Raw genomic sequence first — 24,134 nt, forward strand, 5'->3', positions numbered from 1 at the left:
GGGTGCCTTCAAACATAAATTACCAATAAACACACATTGTATTTAGTGTCAGGGAATTAATTGAGCTTTCCGGAATGAAAGCCTTTTGGCACAAAAATGATAAACCGAGGTTGACCTACCTGAATGGGTCCCACTGACATCAGCAGGTTTTTCAGTTGGACATCAGTAGTTGATGAAGAAAGCCCTTCAACTGACACAATACAGGGCTGAGGTTTGCACTCCACCACTCGCAGGTTCTGTTTATTTGGCATCAAGCGTCCTCGGCCCATCTGGCCTGCTACTCCTCTGCCTCTGCCGTGCATAATGACCTGCCAACAACAAAAGTAACAGTATTTTGATTTACTTACCTAGTGCTTCTGCTCACTGCATCTGACAGACGATATAAAAGTTGGCCATTTACTTAAAAGACCTGATTAAAGTATGCACTGATTTAAAACAGCTTGTTGCTGTTTGCTGATTTGAAAGGCCACATTAACATATTCATCCACTGCTTATACAAACCTCTTCTAGAAGGACAGCAAGTTATATATTGAGTTATATATATTGCATTGAGGCTAAAAGCCTCAGCTTTAGCACAGATCGATCAAGCAGTGGAGGGTCTCAGACCAAAATATATAACCTAGTTTTCAATTCTGATCACATTAGCAGCAGGTGTTCAGCTCCCATATTTTGAGTCTGGCCAAAAAACCCAACCAGTGATTCCTCTCCATTTCCTCTTCTCAACCCACAGGTAAATTTAATGTACCCCCAAGACCAGCAAACTGCTTCAAGCACCTCCAGTCTGTGTTGCTACCAACTCTCGGTCTGGTACCAGGATGAAGTACTTGCATATGCTAAATAACTTCAACACAACTTTTTTCAAAGTTCCTTTCCCCCAAATCCTGTAGGATCTGGCATAACAGTATCCTCTTGAGCAGGAAATGTGTGGATTTAATTCTTGTAAATTAAAGGTTTAACAGTTGGAGAGAGGAAAAATAACAATGAAACAGAGTAACAAACATTACACAGAGTTAACACTTAACATTGAGTTAACACTCAACATGGTTTCTTGATTCCTACTTGGAAAGCCTATGGAGGGTAACAACTCTTCACATCTCTCCGTATCAGCAAGGAAACTTTATCTTTACATGAAGCAGGAAGATTATGGCCAACAGTTCAGAACCAAGAACTAACTTAAAAGCCAAAATACCAGCTATTTTCAGAGAGCGTGCCAGTTTGCAAATGCAGAGAAGGCACATGCCACTGCCACCCGAACCGTCTCCCTGCCTCCTCCCAGTGCGTGATCAGTGCAAAAATCAAGTTACAAGATCACTAACTGTTTTGAGTGATACCAACTTTGAGGATTGACCAAAGAGCATCCTGAAACAGCCGCTGTACGCTCCTACATATGTAGGAAACAGCCAGAATAAAAGCTTAAGCACAACTTCAGAAAAACTCTTGGTTTTAAAGCCAGAAAGCACATTGGATACTATCTCCTACAGTAGCTATCTCGGGACGCAAGCGTTTCCCCCAGGGAGTACTGTGCTGGCCAGAAAGTCAGCAGATGAAACAACCTGCAGGCATCTCCAGTCTGTGCTGGGTACAAACAGGTCTCTCTAGATTAAAAGCTTTGTATGCAATTGTGCATCTCCTGGGTCATGCAGCCCTGCACTAGCAATTGGCAAACAGAATGCTAGTTATTAATAGAGCAACACAGCTAGACAGTAAAACTTCTAGCAGCAATACGCATCTAAAAATCACCTTTTTAGGTTGATGGATTCCCTGGATGTTTTTGACTCCTTGAGGAGCTGGTGAATGGATCTGTGCCTGCTGTTGGTGCTGCTGCTGTTGCATTCCCTTTGTCAATGTGACCTTCCGCACTGGCTGCTGTTTCGGCTCCAGGGGTTGTTGAGGCCGCTGGGGCTGGCCCTCTGGATGAAAAAAGCCAGCATCCTCTCCCCCCTGCTGAAATCAACAACACAACAGGCGGCTCAATGTCCAGGCACCGCAAACCCTCGCCCTGAGCAGCCTCCTGCCACATCCAGCTCGCTCAGTGCACAGAGAACACCCAGCGGTTTGCCCGCTAAAGCGAACCGGCGGCTGTGGCAGGCGTGTGCAAGGGCTCAGCTTGGAAATTGTGCTTCAGCCTAAAATAAATCCATGGTATCTGAAGAACAGTTTACTTTGTTCAGACTTTATTATAATTACAATGTTCAATAATGTCTTTTCATATACAAAGAAGCAAGGTGTTTTCACTTCTCTTTCCAAATCTTTCTTCCTTCCGGGGTACATGTGAACTAGTCTGTGTTATTTTTTTATTACTTTTTTTTTTTTTTTAAAAGAGAGACATACACATTGCAGGAGAAGGAGCAAAGAACTGTGAAGGCTAGAACAACCAGGCAAATACTCTGCTCATCTTTAAAACTCAACTTCTCTTTAGTTAAAAAGTGGTATTTGTTTTGAAGCGTGTACTTATTCTGCTAACTTCTATACCAGCAGCCTTTTAAGCAGTCTCTTTCCTCAAACACTGTCCATACTTGGAACAGTTCTTCCCCAAGGGTTTTGTTTGTTTGTTTTATAAAGCTTTTATTATAGATATTTATAATCACAAGCACAACAAAACACCATCTCAGTGCCTCTCTCATCCAATGTATCTCTTTCCACTATATCTCTCAGTGCAATCAAGCACAGTAAAAGCATAAGCTGAAAGCACTAAGAGAGAAATTATTCCCTTCCACTGCCTCTACTCAAACAGTTCAGGTTCTTTTACAAACAGACGAGTGGTTCTTGAATTTGTGTCCTGCTGTCCAGATCAGATCAATCACTGAAAAACATTCCATGGAGCAAGAGACAGCAAAGCCCAATAAAAGATCAAGTACTTTTGCATCTATAAAGCGCATTGTATTATCTCATGGTTTCAACAGCAATATATATACCTTGACTGGACTCCAACTTTAGAACTCAAATACTAGTGAACATTGTATCTGCAGGGGGAAGGCTTCATCCAAGTCCCTAATCAACCTCAGGTAACCCTGCAAAAGCTCTCAAACAGAAGGCATGTGTAAAGGGAGGCGGGGGAAGCATCTTTATTTACATAGGGCTTTTTCTTCCCCCCCTTTCCTTAAGTATTCAGAAGTCAAAACTCATTTTGCATCTGTAACATATGTCACAAACCAGAGGGTTTCATACTAATTGGCACATTTTTTTTGCAGATAAGGAGACAAAATACAAGGCTGCAGAAGGAATAGGTTCATGGTCCAAGACCAAGATAGTCTTTATTGAGAATATAAATCATTACCTCTCTACCAGGATTAAACGAAAGCTAAAGAAACACCTACTGCAGATTGGTTACTAAGTCTCTTCGCTACCATTTGAAGAGAAATAGTCTGGTACAGGTGATATGTAGGATAGTCTCATGTTTGCAAGTTCACAATTCACACTCCTAAATCAAGTCCTCTGTATTATCAAGTATATGCAGGCAACAACTTCTCAAGAACTCAGCTACTTAAATCCCAGGCAAATCAGTTTCATCAGCCCCCTGCACTGTCTACACTTCAAAAGCACAATCTGTCATAGGGAAAATCTTGAAGCTCTTCCCACTTAAGGGCTTTCATCCACAGTGTACAAAGCAAGAAAGCAATACAGAACTGCATCTAGTTTTTCCACTTCTAATCACAGGTTTTTTCTCTGCAAAACTGAATGTCTCCGTAGCTTCACAGAAAATGCTGTATATAAACCTTTGAGAGCAGTAACTACTGAGAAATTATAAAGCTTTCTCTTCAGAGTGTCTCTCTTCAATTACTGCTCAAAAATATAAAAGCAACAGCTCTCCCCCTCTCCTGAAAAACCCAAATGTATGCACACAAAACCTTACCAGGAAACAAGCATTAAATCCTCCTCATTTTAGTATTAGTTCCAATATCAGCATCACCATAAGCCCTATGCCCTGATCAGATAATTTCTTTTATTCAACCCTACAGCAGCTGGAAGACGATGAAACTAAAAGGAACAAAAAAATTCTAGGAGGAATTTAAACGCAATAATTGGGAGTTAAAATCTAATCTCCGCTAACTGCCTGCTGTGAAAAACAACCATAAATATTTGCAACCATTTCTTTCCAAACCAAAAAGCAATCCCAGCACATAGGAGCATCTGAGAGTGAAGCCCTCAGGTACAAAACCACACTGAATATGCTCATTACTGAAACTTCAAAAGCAAACAATAATTTCCCATAAAAGGCTAGGATGGCCAACAACCACCCAGTATTTAACTACCAAGCCCAATTATCACCAAATAAAACTGTATAACCTAAACACACAACTGTAATGGAGTCAAAGGCATAAACACATAACCTTGGTTTACACTGTTGAAAAATTTGACGGGGTTTGTTCCCTGCTGGGGTCTCAGATGCCATCTTTGGGCTTCACTGCTAGCATGATGCTCCTGCAAAAGTCTGAAAAGGTAGAAACATCTCTGGACTTCTTAATGAATTAACACATTTCAGAAATAAGAAAACCTATACAAAACAATAAAGAAAGTCCATAGGATAAGAAAAGGGAATGAAGCAAGGTCTGCTTGTTGCGGCAACAAGGAAGAAAGGGCAACTGGGTCAAACCCTTTCTTTATACTACTGATCTGAACATCTACTGCTTTTTGAGACAACTTGAAGAGGGGAAGCAGAGATGAACCTGCAGCACCACTTCTCAAGAGAGGCCCCTGAGCGAGCGACTTGGTGCTCAAGGACTAACAGTGTTCCCTGAAAGCCAGCAATACATTGTTTCCCGTTACACGTAGCTCTGGCTTCAACTGAAGACAAAATCTGGTGGTTTTATTAAGAAAAAAAAAACCAAACGTGACTCCTAGGTCACTACGTGCTTAACAAGCAAACCGATACAGCCTCAGATAACAAATTTTAGCACCAATTCCTTTTGCACTGGTTAAAGACGTGACACTGGAAGGACAAGCATTGTCCAAGCCAAAATGAACAACATACGCAATAGTATTCAGTGGCAAATTAGACCCACCACTACCATCATCCTTTAAACTTCTTCTATGCAAGACAATTAGTTCTTCATTGACATGCCTGAAGAAGCCACTAAGTCAAGCAAAACACCCACAAAGAGCTTTTAAGATCTGGGCTTAAAGCTATAAAACCTCAGAACATTACTTACAGGTCACACGCTCATATGGAACATTAACATTTGGAGGAAAATACGGATGACTGTAAAGATGACTGCACATATGTTGACTCCTGATTTTCACTCATGAGGTATAGAATAAGCTGGAACCCAGAAGGTAAATCAAAACACACAGCAAAGCTACAGGCAAGCGGGTAAATGAACTGAAGCTGCATTGCAGAAGCTACGTCTAAATCATAGAAGCTGAATTGCTAGCACCTCTTCTACTTAAAATGTCTCAGTTCTAGCTCATTTGAAATGAACTTTTGCTTTTCCTGAAGACAATTTCTATATTACTAATTTTTTATTAGCTTACATCTCTGCCCTCCTGAAATTTAAACATGTAGCAACAGAAGGAGGTATTAAAATTTTAAGTCTTCTCTTGTCAAAATACATTTTTATCTGTTTTTTTTCTATAACATTTTGGGATGTACAGGCCAACACTAAATTTTTCAGAGATGCATCTATTCATCATCATGGCCTGCCTCATACAATTTGATGCACAAAGTGCTGAAACCAGGTAGAATACTTCTCAGTCCACCACAGAGACCTGAGATTGATACAAGCTCTGATTTTATACTGTAAGTTTCCTCTAAAGTCCTCTGCAGAAAAGTGAATTTCCATTCTTTGTCTGCAAACCAATAAAGGAAGAAGGTTTTTCTGTTGTTGTCTACTGCTTAATTTCTATATTAGAAATCATTCTGACCTTCAAGCTCTGAATTTCCAAGTTTTAGAAAAGGTCTATGTTCCTACCATGTAGCCAGGAAAGAGTTCTCTTGAATGAAACTACCATTATTCAGTTAATTCTGCAGTAATGAAAATGCCTTTTTTTAAGTGGCAGGAGTTCTGTTCAGGTGAAAGTATAAAAACTATCTTTCAAATTTCAAGTACTGCAAGACTGTTAGCGGTGCCAAAACGACAAGTTAATTTCAAATGCTGTGTGTAACTAAACAAAACTCAAAAGAACAAGGCGAAAGGATTTGATCTACATGGCGAATGGTTTTCAAACTTCTACTGTGGAAGACTCTGCACAGTTTGATCTGAAATGGGACTAACAAAAAAGAGAAATTACGCCATTCAGTGGCCGTGAATTTTAGAACCGATTCCCTGACACTTATCAAGGCTGTTTTTCAATAGTGAGACTCTGTCACTATACAAATATATATAGTCAGTGTTGTGTTTTGAGAAACATAAAGACCATTCTGTCAAATATGAGATCACAAATTCTAAAAGCAGAATTTTATGAGGGACTGCTTGAATTTAGCAAGCTGAAGCTCTCTACTCTATCATAATCATTATGACAGTTTTACAATGAAGATGAAGTTTATTTGCCACCAACATTAGCAGGACAAATTTATTTATAACAAATGGTTTAAAATGTACTGATAAAAATGCCTATTGATACTGTCAGAGCTGCTTGCAATTTGACAGATCAAATCTTATTTTCATTCTTAAACCCCATGAAGGAATGGTATCACCAACTTGCATTCTGTAGTGAGCAAATTGATTAATCCCCCTCTATAGAAATCTCAACTCTTGATTACACCTATCAGACGTTAAGCAGCATTATTCTAGAGTGACAACACTTGACAAATTCCCAAACCATTTTTCTCAGCCTTTGTGGCCCTGCTAGCTTGTATTAACCCTGATGAAAAATTAATTTTCCTTATCTTCTGCTAAACCCCAAAATCCAAATCCGCCAAACTGGCAACTCTTTCTGTAAAGGTATTATGAAAACCTCTAAAAGATTAATTGCATGTCTTCAGGTGACATTAAATTAATTTCTGTACTCGTGACAGACATTTGATACTCCGTACTGAGAGGACAGATAACATTGTCAGGATACACAGAAGGACAGTGGTGCAGTGTCCCAGGGCAGCCTCTTATGAATTCTCCTTTCGATAAGGCCATACTTCACTGTCATTGGCACTGTTAGTGATCTTGCAGCCCATAGACCTCACTGCACAGGTTTCTATTAACTACGACAATGCTGTGTCTATCCATGTAATCTTTATAAAGCTAATTCAAAATCACCCAATAGTAAAGGGATGCGCATGCTGGATAAAGCACTTAAAGGAAATAAACTCTGGTTGATTTGTGTAAAAATAACACAGAGAAGCGAAATGTTTTCACCTTTTCTCAGATGCACTATAACTCAAAATTCTCTGTAACGTGATGAAGGCTTAAATCTTGCAGGGAAATCTCAATCCAAAAATGTCTTGTAATTGATTTCCTTTAAGAAAGGAGAAACCCTTCATCTGTTACCAGTTTAAGTCAATATTTCTAGAATGAGTACCCCTACAGTATCACAGTAGTCACGAGGGGAAAAAAAACGTCCTTTAGGTTACTAAATTCATCTTCACTTCAAGGCTAAGAGAAATTACTATTCATCAGCTACATGGGTTTTCATACGTAAACTTATATTTTACTGATACTGTGATTGACTATAGTAAAAAAGACAAGACATCTACACAGACAACTGTGATCCCCATGTAACAAAGAGAAAAAACTAGTAAAGCAAAAACCACGTAGAGCAAGAAAGACTATCATCTAATATAGATGAGTATTTTCTCACTACAATTGTCAGAAACGTGTATTAAAGGCAAACCCCTAATAATTAGCTCTTTTTCTTCAACCAGTACTCCAAATGCTTTACCACTTTGATACAGCCAGTTGACAGACTGGGGACTTTGGAACAGGAAGTCTAATCACTTGCCAAATATCCCACAACCAAATGACATGACCCAGCACTGTTTCTGAACAGTTGAAGATCTGTTTTCAATCTGTCAAATGCCAGTAAGAAACACCTGGAGACCTTTTTTTAAAGGCCTTTTAAGACATTTAAAAGTCTTTTTTTAAGTTCAAGAATAGCAGTACTTAAAAAACCTGCTCTCCAGCCAGGCTAGAATACACTACTCTATCAATAGACAACTCATCGTTAACAACTGTTTTAAGGCATACTAATGGTATGGTTTTGACTCAAAGTACACACAGAAATAAGCTACATCAGACTACAGAAGTGGTAGAACCACCAAAGCATTCCCCATTCACAGCAGAAGAAAAGACACATCTGGTGCTGGCCAGTGAATTATGGGTTATTTTATCCAGCCTAAAACTTTTGCATGGGGCAAGCTTACCTCAAACAACAACACCCAGACTAAGCAACAAATAAATAAAATACAAAAACAGTTCCCTTCCTGTGATAAAAAGACACTGCTAAGCTGCTTCAGCGAGCCATGATGCGATGACTATCTTCTCTTCTGTGCCTAATGGTGTATGAAAAGTCAGAACAGCAAAAAAGAAAATGTCTTGTAAAAAAAGCGGCTAATCCCATTTAATCCCATGTACTAACAGAATTCTCACCTTAAGTATCTCCTCATCTGCCTGAGAGGAGAACTAAGGCACGGAGAAGAACTGGTCAAAGAGATGTTGGAGAATCCTAGCCATACCTGTGCTACACTGGTTTCACCAGGAGTGATGGAAACAGTTGATCAGATGTCAAATCACGACTGCCTGTTTTCTCTAGTACCCACCAGTTCATTATGAAAAAAAAAAAAAATTCTGTGTCAAAGCTACAGCAAAATCAAGGTTCTGGACTGGGTATGTGTAATACTTTCAGAAGTACCTTCATTTTTATGTTGCTGTCTGCAAAATATCTGATGTAGATGTCAATAAACACGGTTTTGAGCAGTTTCCTGGTTCCGTTTTCAGTTGCCAGTCTCAGGGATAACTTTTTGTACAGAGAATTTTAGTGAAGACTGGACATACAGAGAAATCACCAACAGGAAAAGCTCTGGTTGGAAAATATCAGCAATTCAAAACTTCTGACAGCCCAAAGCTCCTTAAGTAGCACTTCTCAGCCGGACACAAGCTACAGCACAGAAAGCCAGTACTGGATATCAGAAACCAGTACAACGTCCCTTCTTGTGTCATGTCTAGTTTTTCTAGTTCCTGTTCCTTGAAGCTTAAAACTAATGGCAAGTCAAATCTCTCTGGTGTGTTGCCCTAAACTCCTCATACAGTCTTGACATGGACAACCCATATTACCTCCCTCCCCAACCACTTACAGTGTCAGGATTCTCCCAGCTCAGAGCCACACCTCTGTACTAAACATCTAAGTCCAGGTCAAACCTGAAATACCATTTAACAAAGGCATTTGTGACTTCAATTTAAATTGGACAAATCTGCATGCTTCCCCCTCAAGTTGAGATCACATTCAATTAGTTTTCATTTGAAAACAGGCTCTTTTTGTAATGCACTTTAAAGGTGTTGCAGTTGCCTTTAGTCATTTCCTCTCAGGAAACTGGGCTACTAGATACTCTGTAACACCAACATCATATCAATATGAATTTTGCACTGTAACATGATGGCAGAAAAACTCTCCTTTGAGACTTAACAAGAGTGACAAGCAATACCAAATGCCTTGCTTTCAGGGTGTTCAGGAGGAAGCAGCACACTTCTTCAATATACAATTTAAAAGTCTCCCGAGGAAAAGGAAAAAACCTGTTCTGCAGTCTACAACAGGTAATACTTTATTGCACGTCAGTTCAAAGATATCCACAGCAAAGATAAATTCAATTGAGGTAGATATCTCTTCCCCCTTTTGAGGATTTTATTACACACCCATAAAAAGTACTATCTATGTCTGGTTTGGTTGTCACCTTAAGTCCCTCTAGTTGCTAATGTGTCCACACGTGCCCTTGTATTTCATTTTCCCAGTAACCAAATACTCCCCAAACAGCACAAACACAGACCGCCTCACTACCCTCAAGCCATGAAATATTCTGTCTCTATAGGGACCATCCTCACTGGAGGTCTGGGAGGAGAGGGTTTCTTGCTCATTTTCAAATGTTTCATGAAAATATTATGTCTTTTTCATAACCAGAATACAACAGGGTTCCCTAACATCCTTTTTTATCCATATTTTGGGGGTGTTGTGGTTTGGGTTTTGGGTTTTTTTAGGTGGAGTTAAGAAATTTATGTCCATTTGTGAAATAATTCCAGAGTCAAATCTTGCAGGTTATGGCAGGCAGAGTCCTTTTTCAACATCATTTACATTAGTACTGCTTCAAAGGTCTTGCCCATTTTGACACTCTCTAAATGACAAACATGATATCTAGGCATTCAGATAGCATGTTTCTGCAGCTTCTTCAGTCTGCTGCTGGTAGAATACAGACATTATCCATGCCTCCTTCAAATAGTGGGATAGGAATAAACCAAAATGTCATTCTCCTGCTTCTTAAAAAGTAATAGTATGGTATGCAGCGAGAGGTCCTGTGCTGTTTCTCACAGCTGGTAGAGCTGCAGAGCTGGATGAAGGGCTACCTCAAGAATCTGTCACGCAAATGCCAAAAATCTTAGTGTTTGTAATTCCTGACATATTTAGATGAAAGGCGCTATAGAGCTTTCAAGTCAAATATTTTTAATTAAAAACTTGAACATACACATGCAAGTAGAAACAAGTACAAACATTAAGCAAAGTTGGTCGATAAGGTTACATTATCAAACAACAATCATCTCAGTCAGTATCTTTTTCCATATTTAGAACTCCATATTCATCTCTTGCGCTTCTCAGTTACTCTAAATCTGAATAAAGTTGTCTATCTTCCATTCCAATTCTTTTTTTTTTTTTTTTTTTTTTTTACAATCCAAGGACATTTTTTGTGACAGGCTTTTCAAACGAACGAACTTGCCAAATCTTTCTTCAAGCTTTTCAGATGAAGCATCATCTCAGGTTTTCAGGAATTACGATCACTAATAAGAGGGAACACTAAGATATTTATGTATTTTTATATACGTGTGTGTGTGTATATATACATATCTGAAAAAGCCCATTGTGCAGCTTTCCACAGAGACAAAGATTGGTGTGTTCTTGGTGCAGCATAAAAACCAGCATTTTCAGGCCTTTGGGACACACATCTCTGAGCATGGCAGGCTATTTTCTGGCTAGAGAGAAATCACCCAACAACAATATAAGATGACTGAATGATACAGAGATTTTAAGATACTACCATTTCCCACAGAACCTCCAACTAAATAAAAAATACGTTCAGCACATATTTCATATGATCTTAAGACATTTAAGGTTGTAGCTGGTACAAACCTGTTCTTCCAGGACTAAAGACACTTCTAATACATTGACTTAACAAATTCAATTGCACTTGGTACCAAACTATTTACTGTCAGACTGATCACAGAGAGTCCAAAGACCACCAGCCAGAAACAGCCAAGGACAAGGTGGGGGGGGGGGAGTGAGCGGCAGCGTGTTGCTTAGTTGCTGTCTGGGGTTAAACCACCACAGTGTTAGAAAAGAAGAGGGAGTGAGGGATATTAGGGCTCAGAAGCATTTAAGAGATCTTTAAAAAGAGACACAACCACAAAGACAGATATAAATTCTTTCCCATGTCTCTTGAAGTATAATACAAATAGTCATAGATTCAAAATTGCAGCAAGAAAATGCTGTTTGGTCACAAAGAGAATTCTCCTAAATGTACATGTTAGACACTGGAATAGATGGCCAAATAAATCTCCAATAATGAGATCTCAGAAAAAGGTTGGACAAATCTGTCAGGAATGCTACAGAGTTCATCTCCCCTTTCAAGACAGAATAAATTATTTCTATAGTCCTTTCACCCCTATTTCTTATAATTTTATGATCACATTTTTAAGTGATTTATTAGGGTGTTTCTTCCCAACAAGCACTCTACAATCTCACTGAATTTACTCTTACGGGTATCTTTAGGATTGACTTCAGGCTCCTCACCAAGACAGGCAAATCTCAGATGTAGTAAAATATACTAGTATGCATACACAGCAAACACAGTGAACTCCTCTGTCTGGAAAGGATGGCTCTGAAGACATGCCACATAAAGCAGACCAGATCCATCAAAAGACATTTGGGCCTCTATGAAAACAAAACCTCAAACCTCAAAATTCTTCTGGTAAACACTAAGCACTGCCTCATTTTGCAGGAACATAACATTTGAAGGAGTAATTAAAATGGAAAACTATTCACTGTACTGCCATTCCTGCATAAATTACAGGAATATTAGAAAGGGATGGGCCTATCAGTGTTGGTGGGGGGACACGGGAGACAGGATTTGTTTAAAAAAAAAAGCATCAACAGACAAAAATCATTAATGACAGTACCTAACACATCATCTCAATATGCAGACTTAGTCTGACATACAGGAAATGCTGAATCATTTTCACTTCCCTTTTCTTTAAGTATAAGAAGCCATAAATTAAGGCATCTTACACATCAGGTAAACTGGACAAATTAAAATATATTTCTTGGAATTTAATTAGTAACTCTTACAATTCCATAAAAATACTTAAAAAGCAAACTCCTCTCAAGAGACAATATTGTGGAAACAGATGAAAGGCCATTTTACCTTCTTAAGTAACAGGGAATACTTCTACCTGGAGGTCAGAGATCCTCAGTAGTACTGCAGTGCCCAGCAACACAAATAAACAGTTAGAAGCTTAGACTGGGAAAGATATTGCCCTCAAGAGAAGAAACCATTCTCTTCTGACAGTATTTGTACACCATCAACCTCACCAATACACCAAGTACATCTCCTTAAGTGTTAAGCAAAAAACATCACCAGCAACACAACACCATTTAATACTGGTTCTATGGATGGTCCTACTAAATTTCTAACAGTCCTTGCTACCAGCTCCTGTTGCAGGTCAATTTGGTCTAGATTGAGGCCAGACGCGTACTAGCTGCTGCTTCAACTGACAGTTCTACTATGGTGCTACACCACAGCTGGCAGGGTGGAAAAGAAGGGACTTTTCCAAGTCTTTACCAACATGAATCAAGAGAGCTTTGAAAAGGAAATGCATTGTGTCTAATGGCAAGCCATCTCGCTCATACATAGGTATTCAAAACATCTCTGCACAAAAGAGCTTTAGTAAGGAAAAAGGGTACAAATGATTAGACTGAGAGAAACTGCAGGATCAAGTCAGTGCATATAGATAAGAGATACCAGCCATCCCTTTGGCCAAAGGCAGAGAATCAGAGGAAGCACTATTACATGCTAAGGAGAACGGCTAGGAAAAATGAGATTTGGCTTTTCCTTTACATTTAGGGTTGAGGCAAGAGTTGCTTTATTTATTTTCACATGTGACAGGACTAAACACTAGAAGGGGAAAATAAATGGGATCTGTGATCTTTATAGTATTCAGAGTCCAAGCAGCTTTTAATTCTTCTTTAAAATGCTGTCAAAATACACAAGATTGCCCCCCCTGCTGCTCCTTTTTTTCTTTTTCCAAACTAGTCATAGATTCAGCTTGTCACTAACTGATGAAAAATCAATCAACTATCTTGATCAGTGTTAAACAGCTAACTACAACGCTTGCTTTTATTCTTCCACATTTGGAAGGAAAACTTAAAATGTCTGTGGCAATATGAAAAAAAGTAACAAAGGCTACATGTAAAGAACCTGCTTTACCTTGCTAAAACCTCGGTATCTGAAAGTTAAGAAAGATAGAGCAAATCTGCTTCTGTATACAATGAAAGAGGGGTTACACATGCATTTAATGAAGCTAATCACTCTTGCTTACCATGAGACTTATCTGAAACAAATCATTTATGGTTTTCTGAAATAGAGCATTATGATAAAAACTATTCCATTGTGAATGCTACTGTGGGCACTGATAACCATTTTTTATGAAGAGCTGTATACAGTGGTGACTGGCATTGTTTTGTTTCACCACATAATAAAAGAAGTTGTGCATGATTGCTTTATTCAATTATTCATGAATAAAAAACCTGTCATACCTCTTGCAGACCACCGGGATTCCTGCAGACATATTTAAATATAAATATTTTTAGCCCAACAGAATAAATTCCTTTCAACTTCTTGTACTTCATTCTTCTGTACTTAAGTTATCATGTCTGAGGAATTAGACATCCTCCAAGTCAGGTTGTTGTCAGCTCTATGTAGTCAACAAGGCCCTTTATGTTAATGTTTTGAAAGACCACATGGTCATTATCACAATTTTAAGTGTATTTAAGTTTTCTGAGCTGTAGAAAACATTTCTAAAAAGTACTTAAGACTTCGACATTTCGACTTCCTCCCCTTTTCTACAGAGTAAAGCCTAGCTTCCAAGGCCTTGTTCAGTCCCTGTTAACACACTGTTCACTTCATTGAAGACTCACAGCAGTTCTGCAAGTTTCCCTAACTAATGCTCTGAATAATTTAAGAAGCATTCTTCCAAAAAAACACCTCCAATGTACCACAGCATTAAACTACTTCACATCCTTCTTTCCTGCTTAGCATAAACCCAAGGACAGATTTCACCCTGACACAATCTCGCTATGTCCCCTCATCTCAGTTTCTTCAGAGCCCTAACAAATTAACTTGTCTTTTCATTTAAGACAGAAGAAATTTGGTCAACATACTTTCTGACCAAAGCGCCAGATCTTAAGTATGTACACTGCCATCAAGACCAGCATTGTGAGTCCTCCACAACACTGGTGCTCAAGGGACACTCTGCAGATAATAGACCCCTCATCAAAAGATAAGGAAATCTCATTTAGATGCAGAAGTGAAATGGTAACATTTTAAACCCAGCCTCTAACAGAAGGCTTCCCCCTCCAATATACTGCTTAAATTAGTTCCACAACATGCTTGCCGAGAAAATAAAAACAGTCTTCCCTTGAGTACAGAAACCACACTAACACCAGCATCTGCACACAACTAGAATTATGTGGCTTCAACTAACAAGCAGAGCTTTTTAACCAAACCTTAAGAACAGCCACCCAAACCCTTTTCTCTGACCAATTATCAGACCTTAAGCAAAAGGAGCTCAGTTGAGAGTCTTTCAGGCTCAAATTACTACTTAAAGGAGTATTAGTTCAGTGATAACTGCCTGGCAGTAAAGTGTTAGAGGAAACATTAATTTCTGGATAACTGCTAATAACTTACAGTTCTGAAAATATAAAATACGGACCATTAGGTTTGCTAAACCTGCTACTTCCCTTGTCAGCTTAGGCCCACTTTTTATTTTGGGATTACACAGAATGAAACACACAAAAACAAACCATGGCAACACACACGCATGAGATGAGCCTCGGAAACTTACCCCTCCTGACAACTTAATCACCCTGACTTTGCTGCCGACATGGGGCCCATCTCCACTACCACTGTTTGTCCGCTGCATGACAGTCCTTTTCACACCAGGTTTCAGTTCCTGGGGCCTTGCTTGTACCGAAGCCACTCGAGCAGTCTGTGTCGTGGGCAGCGATGCTGCAGCAGGCTTTGTCTGCAATACTTTCTGCGGTGCCTGAGGCGGACTCGGAGGTACTGTTCTAGTCTGCCTCAGCTGCTTCACTGGTTTCATCTGCTGTCCTTGATACTGCATATTCGCCCCGACCTGTGGGAAATCTGTGGGTTTGGGTTGGATATTTGGAACTACCGTATCTTGCTTTTTAACAAGGAGTCTGTTTTTCACATTTTGCCTGGTCTGTAAGCCGGAGTGGGGTATGTAAGGGCTGCCATTGGTGGGGAACTCGGGGGAGTCATCCTCCTGCTGCATGTAGGACTGCTGCGTAGACGGTTGCTGCTGCTGCTGCTGTTGCGCAAGTCTTTCGAGCAATTCTCTCTTTCTAGCACCAGCCTGCTGCTGCCGTCTCAGTTCCTTTTGTTTCAGAATTTCTTCTCTTAGACGCTTCTGCTCTTCTATCTTCAAACGATACAATCTAGTTTCTTCATCTTCATCTGGATACTACAAAGGAAAATGCAAATGAATTTATAAAATTCTGAACAAATGCCCAGCTTGGCCAAAACAACATGAAATTGTTGTTTCAGATGTTGTAAAGCCATAACTCTCTGAAGAGCTTTTTAAATTATCCTCGATACCAAACTAAGGCGATTAGTGGAGTATATCTGCTGGTAAGGTTTATTTGCTATTCATTACAGACAAACAGCTCAAATCTGGTTTAGGACTTAGATATATTACTTCCTAGACAGAAAAGCTTTAATACCAGTTGAAAAATCTTATCAGAATACTAAAAAAAAAAAAAAAGAAAAAAAAAAGAAAAAAGAAGTTTTACAAATTGGAACTCATTTAGAAGTTTCTAAAACCAATTAAACTATTAATATAATTCAAGATATCAAAATATGTTTCAAATGGAAAGTAACAATACGAAGGCAACCCACTGTCACACAGGTTTTATCTTGCTCTTTTCTGACAAAGTAACAAAAGGTAGGGTGGTAAATGACCTGAAAGGCCCTGATTAGAACTATTGATTTTTCTCACTGAATTTTCAGCCTGATCTCAAACTCATTTGTCACACAATAATTGGTTATAATGAACAGCACAAGTCAATCTCTCTGACCTTGAACTCATGCACTCTCTTCAGAATCAAAATGTTGCCAAATGCAGTGTTGGAATATTAATGGTATATAGAGAATGCCTTTAATATTCCAGCCCTGGGCCCTTCTGAAAGTATTACACACCATCAAATAACCTTTCTAAAGATTCTTCAACTTTGGCAGAATGGGTTCTTATGAAAAGTTGTATAAAAATGGACAAGAGTCAAGGAAATGCAGATTCTCATCATCCTGGAAAAGAAATCAAATTGCTCTTGCGATACAATCACATGCATTTTTCAAAATTACAAAGCATACTTTTTCATTATATTATTTTTTTCTTTTCAACCATTTGAAATACTAAGTTAGAGATTTGTAGACACCGCTTACAAATAGTAATGAGCACAGCATTCTACTCAAGATATACTAATCACCCCTAACAAAAACAGGCTCTCAAAGTAACAATACTTTGCATGTTGGTAAATCACAACATAAATAATGCTAAAATGTTTCTCAAAAACTGGGAATCCATGATAAACAGTTATTTACCTTGCAGCAATTGGGTGCAAACTGTTTTCAACACAAATGCCATTTTTTTTAACATATACAACCCAAATGTGCAACATTTTTGTTTAGGGTTGTTTGTTTGTTTGTTTGTTTGTTTGCTTGTTTTTTTAATTCAAGTGCTTTTATTCCTGGTATGCCCCAGAATCCTCCCCAACCCAAGGGAAGAAAAAGCAGAACAGATTCAACCATAAAGCTGGACCACAGATATAAAAGCCCAATAGAGTCATCTTTGTACTTAAAGAATCCAGATGCACAAATCCTGAATGCTTGTTTCCTTCAGCTGTAACTGCTTCTTCCCTGAGCATGTATTGATAGGGATTATTCCCACAGTTACTAAAATATAGCTGTATGTCTCACACTAGAAGTCCAGCCTAAACAATGGCTAAAGTAAGACTTCAACAAAACTGGATTTGTAAAAGTTGTATTTATTTACTTTTTAAATATGGGCTATAGTTCAGGAATGAGGTCTAACACTGGCCTTTTTTTTAAGAATGCTTCACATACCAAAAGGTTCTGATCTTCCTCTGTACTTCTTGGACTACGATAGTGGTGATTAATGACTAATCACTGTAACAACTAGATTACAGGTCTTTGTTGATAGATGGCAACAGGAATGTACTTCTACAGGAGGAAACTCAGATATTTCATTTTATATTGAAAATTGGAACTGCTGGATTGTAGTTTTTAAAAAAAAAAAGAATAAAACCTTTATGAAATACAGTAAAAGGATAAGACCCTTAAATATAGTTTGCATAGGACAAAAAAATACAGGTAAGCTCCAGATAGGAAGAAGATGCGCTGTTATGCAGATCCTGATGCCATGAATAAAATTTTCAGTCATTTTCAGAGACAGTAAATATCTCAGTTATTGAAATTGTCCAAACAGAAAACTTGTTTCACTTAATAAATTAGTTTATTCACTTGCTTTGCTTTAGATCAGAATATTCTACATTTTATCTAAACAAGTTTGATGGATGCCAGTGAGCCAGTACCAAATTTACCTTTGGAGGGAGCAGCGTATTTTTTTTTCCCCTGTATGTTCAGTTGAGAGTGTCAATACCAGTATGAGTCTGCATGAGACCAGCTCTTCTATCAGCTGTCCTTTATTATCAGGGACCTGTCTGCTCATTTTATCATCTAACAAGTTCTGAAGGCCTTGGAAGTTGTATACCACAATGTGGTAAGTTCAAAACGCTAACTCAAGGGTTACATATAGCAGCAGAAAGATGTGTACTTTGTGGCACTCTGAGTCTTGCCAGCAGACAAGGAATGAACATCCTGAGGGACTCTGACCAATTTGTCCATGCAGTATGGACAGATACACCAATTTCAACTACACTAGCATTAAACACAAAAGACAACTGACAAACACATATTAAGTTAGATGAATGCTTAGTAGAATCTTCAGGCAACTTGATCTCAAATATAATCTGAAATTTTCCTTTCAGAATCTCAACTCCATACTTACAAAATTAGTAATGATCCTATGAAGTCCATCCCTTCTTAAAGGGTCAGCTTTTAAATCAAGGGTCAAGAGTTTTGAGGTTTTATGACAACTACAGATCAGCCTGTTAATGGGCTATAGGTAGACCTATATCCTTCAACTTCATAAGCAAGCTGCTACTACTGTTAAGTTCTCAGTAAAATACCCTTGGAGCTAGAGAAAGGCCCAACAATATAAAGGCCCTGTGATGATTAACAAAATAGTTGCATTAGGAGTCAGGTTTAATTGAAATTAGTTGTGCAATGACCCAACAGTACAGATTCAGAATGGCAGCAAACTTCTTACTAGGATGAAAACAGGGGCAGATAAATCCTTTGCTGCTCAGCTTTAAGAGTACCTTATATAGACTAAACTATAGAGCGTGGGTGTGTGTGGGTGTATATATATATATATATATGACCTATAGCATATATAAATTACCTACAGTATTTAATAAGGAGCTTCATCATACAGAACAGGCAAGACAGTGTATCAGGTCAAGTCAGAAACAGTACACAATGCCTACTGCTAGTGATTTTCATCCCATTAGCTCAATAAGCCCAGTACAGTTTTCTCCAACAAGTAGCCCTGCCAAAAAAAAAAAAACCCCAACCAAAAAAAACCAAACAAAAAAACCAAACAACAACAACAACAAAACATGCAAGCATTTTGCCCAGAGAAAGCAGACATCCTTCAAAGTTGTCCTAAAGTTCACAGCTTGTGTTTGGAAGTTTGCTGCCAAAAGCAGCATTATCTGCAGGTGAAGCAGCAGAAAAACTTAAAGCAATCTTTTTCTTGACAAACAACTGATGCTTCACTGTTTTCCTGTAGAAAACTCCACAACATGAAGAAATGGTACATTGTATACAGCTCCTCCTTTTACAGGAGGCTACAGAGTACAAAGGGTCAGAGATGCAAATCATTTCCCTTGGTTTTGTGGAGGTGGGGTTGCTTTGTTGAGTTTTGGGAGTTTTTTGTTTTGGGGGGGGAGGTTGGTGTTTGGGGTTTTTTTTAAGCAGCGATTCTCATCCATCTTGGAACAGTTCCTGAACACAATGTATTTCACTGTTGTTTAAAGGGAACACTAAACCTTAGCTATAGGTTTTTCTTCTGCCTTAAGGTCCAAAGCAGCTTTGATGGAAAGTGCCAAAGGAAAATGTTACAGACTGCTTTTCTGAGTCTAGCTGAAGAGCAGCAGTAAGAGAAGCAGCAGTCCTACATCATTCTCCAGGAGAACGTAGAATGCCACTGTTGACTGAGGAAAAGACAGCAAAGACATGCTCTAAAACAAGGGATTAAACTTTCTACTGAAATGCAAGTCCTTGTATCAGTAGCTTGCTTTCCATATAGTTAATTAAAAAAAAAAAACCACACACCTTTTCAGAAGTCTGCAGGCTTCTTACTAGTTAATAGAACTAAATGCAGAGTCATAAGAACCAGATACTATAAGTGTTCTGGTTTGCTATCAAGGAACAGAAAAGGAATCATGCAACCAAGCTCACTTGTGTCCCTCAGAAGAATGGGTGCAAGGACAAAGCACTCAAAATGGTTTTATCTGTAGCATAAACACAAACCTATTCAGCAGGTTTAATCTTTATTTTTTTTCAGTTGTAATGGTAGAAACAAAAGAGGCTAGAATAGCTTGTCCAAAAATTCATGACAAGTATTCATAAAAGGTAAGGCCAGATCCAAATGGCATCATTTGGCGCTTGTGTTCAAAACCACAAAACATCTTAAATAAAGGCACCCACATACACATCACACACTTCACACTGCTGACAACATCAGCTCCTGAACCCTAGGAAGGTATGAGTCATCCTACAAAACACAGGTACTGTACATCTTGGACAAAGAGGAAGTGAATTAAGAACAAGGTTACAGGTTACTCTGAGAAGCACATTGCCCTCTTATGATCTTCCAACTGGAAAAAGACTGGGATAAGAACTTTCTAAGCACAAGACAGGAGGCACCATCATTAAAATTTTGAAATCAAGCCTATTTAAACTGGAGAGAACTCAAATTTAGACATGTACAATGTTTCAGGTAGCTAATTTCCAAAAAGATGAAAAGATTTAGATACATTTGGTCTAACAATTTAATGCAGCAACTATTTTCCATATTGCGGGCCTTGTTAAAAAAAGACAGCAACATAACATTCAAGAACCCAACTTCAAAATTTGCTGCTTTTGGGAGAATGGAATGTGAAGATTTTCTTTCAGTATATCAAGGACATTAACTGCAATATAAGTAGTAATATCAGTACACCTATGATTATGTAGTGGTCTACTAATTTCTCTCCTGTTCTGAGCTCCAATATCCGTTTCTTCTGAAGAGATTCACATTACCTTTCTATATGCTCCCCCTCCTTTAAACTTAAAAATGCTTCAGCTTGCCTTAATTCCTCTTATCCTAAACTGACGTCAACATGAGCAGAATTATGCCAACGGTCATCACCCATACTTTCCAACCGAGGATATGCAAAGTTTAAATCTTGGAGAGTAACAGCTATTCTAAACAGGGGCATATAAAGTCAGTATTTTTCGGCCTCACAGGAACAGGAACACAAGCATACCATTAGTAAAGTAGAAATATAGTTTTTAATCTTCTAGTCACTCAGGTTGCAAAGCTTTCAAATATCTATTTTGAAGGTGAGCAAAACCTTTAATAGCCAATATTGCTATTTTTTGGTGCTTCCTGAATGATAAGGCATTTGTAAATATGGCCACTGACTCTTCAGGAAGAAGGATGCAAAGAAAAGTCTTAATAATTTTCCAGTTGAAGACACTTGCAAAATAACCTGCCCAATTCAGTTATGAGCAATACAGCTAGAAAAGATGACAGAACTTAACTCTTTCTCATCTTCATAGAAAGCAAAAGAACATGACAAAGTTAGCTAATTCCAAGAAAAATACACAAAAAAGACTGGAAAACATTACAATCTGCCGAAAGAGAGAAATGTAATAACCCACATAACAACAACAGTTAAAAATACAATCAAATGCTTGGAAATGAACATAACTAGTGCAGCAATCCTGTTTGTAGACGTGACAATAAGCGTCAATGAACAAGACTACCACAGTGGCACTGCTGAAAAGGGACTGTTTGTAGCAAAAGGCTCTATTTCAAGTCCACTTTGAAAGGAGAAGTGTTCTGTGCATGCACACATTCACACACTTTTCTAGTGCTTGCCAAGTGTATCTACAAAGGCTTTACTTTTACGGTTAATAACAGGAGACACTAGGAGACATCATTTTTTCCAAGGTAACTTTTTTTTATCCTGTTTTGCAAAAACTTACATAAAACAGGTATCAAACTGTTTTCAAAGATAGCTTTGACATAGAATTAAAATGAAAGCTTTATTTGTAAAATACCAAGAATTCAGACGAGTAAGATTAGTCAGTGTTATAACTACAGGTTTGTTAGGATATGTATAAAACTTAAAATGGAGAGAACAAGATGACTGCTTTGGAGTGGGGTTTTTTGTTCTGATTTTTTTTGTTGGGGTTTTTTGTTGTTGTTTTTGTTGGGTTTTGGGGGGTGTGTGTGTGTGTTTGGGTTTTTTTTAATTCATTTGATTACGAGGAGTGAAAAAAAAATTCATTCATTTTTCTAAACACTGCCAGGGATATTTCAGAATTAATGCCTTAATTTTCATATGATTACACTATGGAAGAACTTTAAGATATTTTAGATGAGGAGGCCTGTAGGTGATTTGCTTCAAAACTTACCTTACTAACAACCTGAAAGACAGAGGCTTCTCTAAGAGGCACTGCATTTTCTGTGACTTACATTATTCCAAGAGACTGAATTCACGGGAAGGTGATTACTTAAGTCATTTTTTCAAAAAAGATCAAAATTAAAAGCTGAAAAGCCGAAATAAGGATTTTTTTTTTAATATTTCCATTGAAAAGCAAGTGCACAGGAGGTCAAGCACTGCTAGCTATGGGTTTCTTTTGTGCCTCATTTGTGAAAATTAGTTATGACCATCCCTAATTCAAGAACAAGATGAAAAGCTAATCATGAGCAGCTTAAAGGGAAGACAGTATTATCACAATTAAAGCTTTCAACAGTTGTTGAAGAAAACCTGGTCCTCGAGACAAGATTCATGGTCAACTAAACTATAAAGATTTACAGTTCTGCTCAGAATAACCTGACACTCAGAAATTATACAGGGTGCATTTAGCCGTCATGTTCCTCTGTTACCTCCTGATGTTCAGGATCAACAGCACCATCAGTGCAATCCTACCCACTCTCTCAAGCCAACAGTGCTCATGGAGAGTCTTCTCTAGCTTCCACGAGAATCTGTGCATGGAAATGGTCATCTGTTCACATTGCATGAGCCAAAAACACTGGCATCTCATTTTCTGATTGTGCAGAGTACTAGCAGAGCAAACAGCATTTTCTCCAAAATGGAACACTTAAGAGCATCTCCTATTTTCCCTCTTGCCAAAAGGTTTCATAAAAGAGAGATTTTCTTCTTCAAGAGCAAGATGCTCCATGGACGATGCAGCTGCAATCTCCTGCATGAGTGCTCAAGGCCCTAGAGGAGACTCAACAGCCTAAAGGAAAACAACATGAAGAAGATAGCTCTCCAAACAGCTTTGTTTTTTCTTTTTTCCTTTTCTTTTGAGTCATACAGCATCATAGGAAATAGAAGAGAAGAAGCTTTCTGACTTAGAACAACATGATTACCTGAAAAAAAAAAAAGGGATCATAATCCTGGAAATAAAAAATGGGCACAATGGGTATTTCAGAGGCTTGTGTCATTGATGACCTTTACTCAGCCTCTGCCTTTTCACAGTACAAGTGACGACTCCTCCTGCAAAACAGATTCACCACAGCCTTGCCAACCTTCCAGACTTCTTTTTTTTGTCAATGGAGACTGGTTTTGCTATCCCATTAAAGAGAAAAGTGCAACTCAGAAGGGAGGCCTCTAGTGGCACCAAAAAATACTGGGTAAATAATACATTAAGTGTGTCAGACTAGAAAAGTTTCTAAAAGGTGGGAGGGTTTTTTTCTTGGTTTTTGTTTGGATTTTTTGTGTTTGTTTATTTGGTTTTGGTTTTTTTTTTAAAAAAAAAGCCTTACCTCTGGTTCAGATTTTACTTCTGATTTTGCTTGGCCCACTGGTGTGATTGCTTTAGCTTTCATCTCAGGCCTGCCCTGTGAGTTTCCAACACCAGCTACAGACTTCGTGGCAGACATCGTGCTGGTAATGGGTTTGACCTGAGCAGCTGGGGTAGAGGTTCTCCTGTTGTTGCTCATTTCCATAGCATGTGATGGTGCTATTGGCAATTCACGCAAGTTACTATTTCTTGGAGCAGTTGACTGTAGCTGCTGATTCGGACGCTTCACAATATTTTGTGATGGTGTATTCTGAAAAGCAGAAAGGAACAAAACTGCTGACTTCCACTACAAACCAGACTAAAGTGTTGCCTGTTTCACATTTTCGTGATTTAGTTAAGTTTGGGGAAAAAAGCTTTTTGAAGAGCTGTAGTATTTTCAATGCATATTGAAGAAAAATTATAGAAATGAGAACATTTTAAACAACAGTGGTTTGTTTTTTGTTTTTTTAATTAAAAGCAAAACTGAATCTCACTTGTTTCA

At 38.4% G+C, this 24,134-nt stretch overlaps 1 protein-coding gene across 5 annotated transcripts in view; it reads right to left on the minus strand.

The window, feature by feature from the left end:
• The window catches only part of RBM33 (RNA binding motif protein 33), a 109,810-nt gene that overhangs the window by 20,849 nt on the left and 64,827 nt on the right, over positions 1 to 24,134 (minus strand). For 2 of the 5 annotated variants that reach the window (XM_069778200.1, XM_069778198.1), the window contains exons 14-17: positions 23,616 to 23,903; positions 15,249 to 15,890; positions 1,741 to 1,944; positions 120 to 308 (exon numbers count right to left, since the gene is read on the minus strand). In XM_069778200.1, coding sequence (XP_069634301.1) covers positions 120 to 308; positions 1,741 to 1,944; positions 15,249 to 15,890; positions 23,616 to 23,903 — 1,323 coding nt within the window. Of the gene's footprint in view, positions 1 to 119; positions 309 to 1,740; positions 1,945 to 10,772; positions 11,103 to 15,248; positions 15,891 to 23,615; positions 23,904 to 24,134 lie in introns of those variants that run through there. The other 3 variants (XM_069778199.1, XM_069778201.1, XM_069778202.1) reach the window with 3 other exon arrangements.

This window comes from Haliaeetus albicilla, chromosome 2 (assembly GCF_947461875.1).
Source record: "Haliaeetus albicilla chromosome 2, bHalAlb1.1, whole genome shotgun sequence".
Taxonomy (NCBI): domain Eukaryota; kingdom Metazoa; phylum Chordata; class Aves; order Accipitriformes; family Accipitridae; genus Haliaeetus; species Haliaeetus albicilla.